The 8,231-nt window shown below is 42.6% G+C and overlaps 1 protein-coding gene across 1 annotated transcript; it reads left to right on the top strand.

Moving 5' to 3' along the window:
- The first annotated feature begins 5,678 nt into the window (after window positions 1–5,678).
- On the top strand, window positions 5,679–7,346 carry LOC110527881 (oxytocin receptor A). Its single transcript, XM_090240977.1, has 2 exons — window positions 5,679–6,671; window positions 6,882–7,346. The coding sequence occupies exons 1-2, from the start codon at window positions 5,807–5,809 to the stop codon at window positions 7,085–7,087; spliced, it is 1,071 nt and encodes a 356-aa protein (XP_090097103.1). The 5' UTR covers window positions 5,679–5,806; the 3' UTR covers window positions 7,088–7,346.
- The last annotated feature ends 885 nt before the right edge of the window (window positions 7,347–8,231 follow it).

The following is an 8,231-nucleotide window of genomic DNA, read 5'->3' on the forward strand; positions in this document are numbered from 1 at the left end:
TAACTCAGTGCTTTCTGTGGTGGTGGAGCAAGCCAGCAGAAAAGACAGTGCGTTGCGCTGTGATTGGCTCAGTGTTTTGTCACTCATGGGAACAGTACCTCTCCGCCAAGTTTAAGGGTAGAGCTATAAAATTCAAGCCCCTTGGGTGCTGCCATAGAGTTATATTAGAAGTGGCCATCCAAGAAGGCTCAAGGTCATTGGCCACAGATAAAATGACGTCAAATCACATATCTACAGTAGCTTTGATTGGACATGTCAACATCATACTTTCAAAATCTTAGCTAGCAGTCATCATGAATCAAGTTGACAATCTACTGGCAAATCCTTTTTAATCCTTGTCATACAGTTGAAATTGGAAGTTTACATACACATAGGTGGGAGTCATTAAAACTCGTTTTTCAACCACTCCACACATTTCTTGTTATAGTTTTGGCAAGTCAGTTAGGACATCTACTATGTGCATGACAAGTCATTTTCCAACGATTGTTTACTGACAGATTATTTCACTGTATCACAATTCCAGTGGGTCAGAAGTTAACATACACTAAGTTGACTGTGCCAATACACAGCTTGGAATATTATGTCATGGCATTAGAAGCTTCTGATAGGCTAATTGACATAATTTGAGTCAATGAATGGTGGATGTATTTCAAGGCCTACCTTCAAACGCAGTGCCTCTTTGCTTGACATCATGGGAAATCAAAAGAAATCAGCCAAGACCTCAGAAAAAAATGGTATACCTACACAAGTCTGGTTCATCCTTGGGAGCAATTTCCAAATGCCTGAAGGTACCACGTTCATCTTTGCAAACAATAGTATGCAAGTATAAACACCATGGGACGACGCAGCCGCCATACCGCTCAGGAAGGAGATGTGTTCTGTCTCCTAGAGATGAACGTACTTTGGTGCAAAAAGTGCAAATCAATCCCAGAACAACAGCAAAGGACGTTGTGAAGATGCTGGAGGAAACAGGTACAAAAGTATCTATATCCACAGTAAAACGAGTCCTATATCGACATAACCTGAAAAGGCCGCTCAGCAAGTAAGAAGCCCCTGCTTCAAAACTGCAATAAAAAAGCCAGACTACGGTTTGGGGACAAAGATTGTACTTTTTGGAGAAATGTCCTCTGGTCTGATGACACAAAAATAGAACTGTTTGGCCATAATGACCATCATTATGTTTGGAGGAAAAAGGGGGAGGCTTGCAAGCCAAAGAACACCATCCCAACCGTGAAGCACAGGGGTAGCAGTGTCATGTTGTGGTGGTGCTTTGCTGCAGGAGGGACTGATGCACTTCACAAAATAGATAGCATCATGAGGAAGAAAAATGATGTGGATATATTGAAGCAACATCTCAAGACATCAGTCAAGCAGTTAAAGCTTGGTCGCAAATAGGTCTTCCAAATGGACGATGACCCCAAGCATACTTCCAAAGATGTGGCAAAATGGCTTAAGGACAACAAAGTCAAGGTATTGGAGTGGCCATCACAAAGCCCTGACCACAATCTCGTAGAAGGTTTGTGGGCAGAAATGAACAAGCGTGTGAGAACATGGAGGTCTAGAATCCTGACTCAGTTACACCAGCTCTGTCAGGAGGAATGGGAAGGTTACCTGAAATGTTTGACCCAAGTCAAACAATTTAAAGGCAATGCTACCAAATAGTAATTGAGTGTATGTAAACTTCTGACCCACTAGGAATGTGATGAAAGAAATCAAATCTGAAATCAATTATTCTCTCTACTATTATTATGACATTTCACATTCTTAAAATAAAGTGGTGATCCTAACTGACCTAAGACTGGGAATTTTTACTACGATTAAATGTCAGGAATTGTGAAAAACTGAGTTTAAATGTATTTGGCTATGGTGTGTAAACTTCCGACTTCAACTGTATGAAGCGATATAATGAAGAGAAATTATAGATAAAACAAATCGGTGCTCATCGGCCATTGGACATAAACATTACACAACAAGATAGAAATCACAAATTCAACAATGAGTGGTTTGGAAGGAATCAGTGGCAAACTGCAAGCATTGCAAAGCAATCATTAGCCTGCTATTCAGTTGAGTAGCTGTGGTCCTAAGTCTAATATTAAGGGTCTCTTTTCCTAGTTTAAAATGATATACATTCAACATTGACAGCATGGCCAATGAAGCATGATTTGTGCCGCGCTCAAAACAACAACTCGGAACTGTGAAATCAGACTTTAGTGAGTTCAAGACAACTGGGACCTCGGTAAAAATGAGCTACGACTGGGAAAAATACATTTTGAACTTTCATCCAACTAGGAATTGTAAATTCGGAACTCGGGCATCTTTCTAGAGCAGGCCTAGGCAATTCCAGTCCTTGGGGGCATGATTGGTGTCATGCTTTTCCCCATCCCTAGCAAACACACCTGATTTAAACTAATTGCATTTTGTAATGAAGATCATGTTTAGTTCATTATTGGAGTTGGGTGTGTTAGCTGGATCTGGGGTAAAAGTGTGACACCAATCAGGTCCCTGAGGACTGGAGTTGCCCAGGCCTGTCTAGAACTACCACCTAAAGATCACTGATGTCATCATGGTTATGCCCCCCCCCCCCGAGTTTCCAGTTGTCTTGAAAGCACCATCAATCCAGAGAATACCAGACTTTGATGACAGTTTGATGACAACATTTTCCCACGAAGGACCTTCTCTTCACCACCTTCCTGTTCAAGTGAGCACAGCACAACAAGGTGAGTCCAAAATTGTCTCGTATGTTGCTGCATAAATTATTAATATGCCAGGGAGATGTATACTGTAACTAAGACAGTAATACCAAGTGTATGTTGTGTAGTAAGCTGTTAGTTGCCCATGTGCCTCACCCTAATGATTGTCTATTTTCACCTCTTAATTTCACCGACTGTTCTGACTTGGTGGTGCACATGTAGCCTTTAAACTGTTTTTTTTAGAAATGTAATCATTGAATATTATTAAAGCTTTCATTGTCTGCTTATAATGCCCCCTTTTATTTATCCTACTGTTCTGACTTGGTGTACAGGGAGAACACCCTAAGAACAGCCCATGTTCTGAATTATGTTGCTGTACATTTCAAAAGTGCTGAACAAATAGTTATATTGACTACGTCCGTCCTACCTTGCTCATTGATGTCTTAATCGAAATTACGGATTGCCTCTTATCCACTTGTTGTCCCCTTATGCAATAGTTTGTACTGTACATCTCAATTGTCAGTAGAAACCACATTTGTTTAAGCAAGTCAGCCATATCAACTATGTTTTTAAAAGTCAGTAAATGAGGCTGAATGAACTGTTTCGCTGCCAGACAAGGCTCCGCTGATAGCCAAGGCTCCGCTGATAGCCAAGGCTCCGCTGATAGACAGGTGTAGCAGTGGCTGTGTTGGGACTCTGATGTTGGGACAGCTTTATGTAGGCCCTAACAGTTTGTGGACACTTTTGTCACCGTTATAGTGCAAATCTCTTTTTTTGTGTTTATTTTACCCCACAAAGATTTACATGCTAAAATCGCCACTGGGTAATGCCAAATCAAATGTCATACATATGACAACTTTTAATTATTTATAAATTATGCTTTTAGCTACAAAAGTCAAATATGTGTGTGTGTGTGTGTGTGTTTTAAATTTATAACAAAAAAACGATCACATTTACGTAAGTATTCAGACCCTTTACTCAGTACTTTGTTGAAGCACCTTTAGCAGTGATTACAACCTCAAGTATTCTTGTGTATGATGCTACAAGCTTGGCACACCTGTATTTGGAGAGTTTTTCCCATTTCTTGTCTGCAGATCCTCAATCTCTGTCAGGTTGGATGGGGAGTGTCGATGCACAGCTATTTTCAGGTCTCAGAGTTGTTTGATCTTGTTCATGTCTGGGCTCTGGCTGGGCCACTCAAAGACATTCAGAGACTTGCTCTGAAGCCGCTCATGTGTTGTCTTGGCTGTGTGCTTAGGGTGGTTGTCGTCTTTGAAGGTGAACCGTCACCCCAGTCTGAGGTCCTGAGAGCTTTGGAGCAGGTTTTCATCAAGGATCTCTCTGTACTTTGCTCTGTTCATCTTTCCCTCGATCCTGACTAGTCTCCCAGTCCTTGCTGCTGAAAAACATCCCCACAGAATGATGATGCCACCACGATGCTTCCCCGTAGGAATGGTGCCAGGTTTCCTCCTTAGCATTCAGGCCAAAGAGTTCAGTCTTGGATTCATCAGACCAGAGAATCTTGTTTCTCATGGTCTGAGAGTCCATTAGGTGCCTTTTGGCAAACTCCAAGCGGGTTGTCATGTGCCTTTTACTGAGGAATGGCTTCCGTATGGCCACTCTACCATAAAGGCCTGATTGATGGAGTGCTGTAGAGGTGGTTGTTCTTCTGGAAAGTTCTCCCATCGCCGCAGAGGAACTCTGGAGTTCAGTCAGAGTGATCATCGGGTTGTTGGCCACCTCTGCCCAAGGCCCTTCTCCCCTGATTTCTCAGTTTGGCCGGGCAGACAGCTTAAGGAAGAGTCTTGGTGGTTCCAAACTTCTTCCATTTAAGAATGATGGAGGCCACTGTGTTCTTGGGGACCTTCAATCCTGCAGAAATGTTTTGGTACCCTTCCCCAGATCTGTGCCTCGACACAATCCTGTCTCTACGGACAATTCCTTCGACCTCATGGCTTGGTTTTGGCTCTGACATGCACTGTCAAATGTGGGACCAGTGTGTGCCTTTCCCAATCATGTCCAATCAGTTGAATTTACCACAGGTGAAACATCAAGGATGATCAATGGAAATAGGATGCATCTGAGCTCAATTTCCAGTCTCATAGCGAAGGGTCTGAATACTTATGTAAATAAGGTATTTCTGTTTTTTATTTTTAAATACATTTGCAAACATTTCTAAAAACCTGTTTTCACTTTGTCATTATGGGGTATTGTGTGGAGATTGAGGAAAAACATGAATTTAATCCATTTTAGAGTAAAGCTCTAACGTAACAAAATGTGGGGAAACTAAAGGGTTCTGCATACAAATCCCCAACATAATGACACTTCTTTGTCCTGGTTTCGCGAGGAATCACTTTTTTTTTATGGATAAAGCAGGTGTATAAAAAGTTACAAGCTAAAGGATGTTACTTTAGTGACAATAATAAATCCCAAGTTTGACTAGAACAAATATTATTCTTAATTCTTAGTTTACCTCCCTATGCAATTTACTGTGTAGCCTACACAAGTAAATGAGTCATCATAATAATTTTTGAACACTAATGCATGCCTTTTTCTGCATGTTTGCAGTGAATCCTTAGTGCTGGTAGCCTATATTATTTTCAGATGTATTGCATTATATATTTTTGTATGGCTGAGTTGGTAGAGCATGGCGCTTGCAACGCCAGGGTGTGAGTTTGATTCCCACGGGGGACCAGTACGGGGAAAAAAAAGGTATGTAAATCTATGCACTTACTTCTGTTAGTCGTTCTGCATAAGAGCGTCTGCTAAATGACTCAAATGTGAATGTATTTATGGCGTCATTTGGTTATTGTAAAGGTGCAGAAGGGTAGCCCCTCCCTCCTGGGGTGCATCCGTAGATATAAATGCTTTGCCACCGCCACGGCTCCTCTTCATTCGCAGTGGTGGTGCTATCCGTCTCCCAAGTTTTCCCGCGTCTACGTTTTCTACTCTACACTTTCAACAATTGCACATTTACATAAACGTGTATTTCAGTTGTATACATTTAGGCAGATTTTGGTTCATGTTTACTGTACTAGCCAATGTTTTACCTGTGGACGTACGTGCCAAATTGTTTTCGTTTTTATCTGTAAAACTGTGACATTTTGCTTCAAAGTATGACTTTCTTTAGTCCAAATATTAGTAATAGAAGTTTGGAAACGGAATTGGCCGAGAATTTGTCCCGGGATGAACGCTTGGCTCGAGTTGAAATAGCCCTTTTAAGCATAATATTTTTCAGTGGAGCAATCTTAAATTTTGGACTGCTATTTGTGCTGTGGAAGAGGAGGAAGCAGCTGTCGAGGATGCGCGTCTTTGTTTTTCACCTTTGCCTGGCAGACCTTGTTGTCACATTTTTCCAAGTTTGCCCGCAGCTGATGTGGGATGTAACGGACAGATTCTTCGGTCCTGACGTTTTGTGCCGCCTGGTGAAATACCTGCAGGTCGTTGGCATGTTTGCCTCCACTTACATGATTGTAGTGATGACCATTGATCGCTATCAAGCAATCTGTAATCCAATGGTTACTTTCCAGAGGCGGAGAGCGCGCTGGAACGTGCCTGTGTGCGTTGCTTGGTCTGTATCCCTCATCGGGAGTCTCCCTCAAGTGTTCATCTTCTCCCGAGTTCAAATCGCGCCTGGTGTCTATGACTGCTGGGCTGACTTCATCAAACCGTGGGGGCTAAAAGCTTACGTGACCTGGACCACTCTGGTGATATTTGTCTTGCCCATTTTAACTGTTATCGTGTGCCAGGTGCGTATTTGCCGAGCTGTTCAAATCAACTTTCACATGAAAACTCAACAAGTATCGACATTTCTCGCCAAACCGCTGCCCTCCAGGGCAAGTAGCGTTGCTGGGGTGTCCAAAGCCAGGATCAAGACCGTGAAGATGACTTTGGTCATTGTTCTTGCCTACATTATCTGTTGGACCCCTTTCTTCACTGTCCAGCTGTGGTCCGTCTGGGATGTCCAAGCACCCACTGAGAGTAAGAGCTGTTCAATCTGTATATCTAAGAAATCCCTCCTTTTGTCACACGTTTTAATACCTGGATTACAACTTTACTTGCAATGTATGTTTACTATAGTTTATGTACTTGGCATTTTGGCGCCACCTCCTATATGTATTAAGGAATATAAATACATTAGGATGCTTTAGATAATATTTAGTGTTTTACATCTTTTGATATATATTTCAGCTGCAACTTTCACCATCCTGATGCTCCTGGCGAGTCTGAACAGCTGTGCAAACCCCTGCATCTACCTGCTCTTCAGTGGGAAGCGCCCCAAGATACGTGTGGCTTTAGTGTGTGTTAGCCAGTCGGACATGAATGACTCCATACAAGAGGACGCCACTGTGGTTAGCTCGCGGTACAGTTCCAAGAGCCTTTCTAACTCCAGATGAAACAAGTTGACAGGAGCTCAGTCTGGCTCAGGGGTGGGCAACTCCAGTCCTCGGGGGCCTGATTGGTGTCGCACTTTTTCTCCATCCCTAGCAAACACAGATTAATGCTGATAGAGCTTGGTGTATATATATGTAAAGAGCATATATTAAATATTCAGCTCACTAAGCATAGCTGTGGGAAGTAGTGGTGCTGCAGCACCCCCTGAAAAATCAGAAAACCTTTTGAATAATTTTTGAGAATAATAAATTCACCCACACTGGGCCTTTTACGAGTCCTGTATTAGCTGACCAATATAGCCATCTGTAGCATAGCCACATTGTATTTTTTTCTCCACAAAAGTAGTGCACTTGGCCTTTCATAATCCTGTATTAAAGGCCCAAAATAGCTGTCTGTAGTGCAGGCATTTAAAAAATATATGTTAAACTAATACAGGCCTTCATGAGGCCTGTATTAGGGGACCGATATAAACTCAGCAAAAAAAGAAACGTCCTCTCAATGTCAACTGCGGTTATTTTTAGCAAACTTAACATGTGTAAATATTTATATGAACATAAGATTCAACAACTGAGACATGTGACTAACATAAATTGATTAATGTGTCCCTGAACAAAGGGGGGTCAAAATCAAAAGTAACAGTCAGTATCTGATGTGGCCACCAGCTGCATTAAGTACTGCGTGCATTTCCTCCTCATGGACTGCACCAGATTTGCCGGTTCTTGCTATAGTAAGATGTTACCCCACTCTTCCACCAAGGCACCTGCAAGTTCCTGGACATTTCAGTGGGGAATGGACCTAAGCCCTCACCTTCTGATCCAACAGGTCCCAGACGTGCTCAATGAGATTGAGATCCGGGCTCTCCTCTGGCCATGGCAGAACACTGACATTCCTGTCTTGCAGGAAATCACGCACATAACGAGCAGTATTGTCATGTCAGGATGAGCCTGCAGGAAAGGTACCACATGAGGGAGGAGGATGTCTTCCCTGTAACGCACAGCGTTGAGATTGCCTGCAATGACAACAAGCTCAGTCCGATGATGCTGTGACACACCGCCCCAGACGATGACGGACCGTCCACCTCCAAATCGATCTCGCTCCAGAGTACAGGCATCGGTGTAACGCTCATTCTCTCGACGATAAACGCGA

This window comes from Oncorhynchus mykiss, chromosome 7, assembly GCF_057628025.1.
Source record: "Oncorhynchus mykiss isolate SJ-2025 chromosome 7, ASM5762802v1, whole genome shotgun sequence".
NCBI classification, from domain to species: domain Eukaryota; kingdom Metazoa; phylum Chordata; class Actinopteri; order Salmoniformes; family Salmonidae; genus Oncorhynchus; species Oncorhynchus mykiss.

Excerpts from the sequence above, each read along its gene's own strand:
- LOC110527881 (XM_090240977.1), top strand. The coding sequence starts at position 5,807 with ATGACTTTCTTTAGTCCAAATATTAGTAATAGAAGTTTGGAAACGGAA. Across the intron at positions 6,672-6,881 it reads TGTCCAAGCACCCACTGAGA|CTGCAACTTTCACCATCCTG; the intron begins GTAAGAGCTGTT and ends TATATATTTCAG.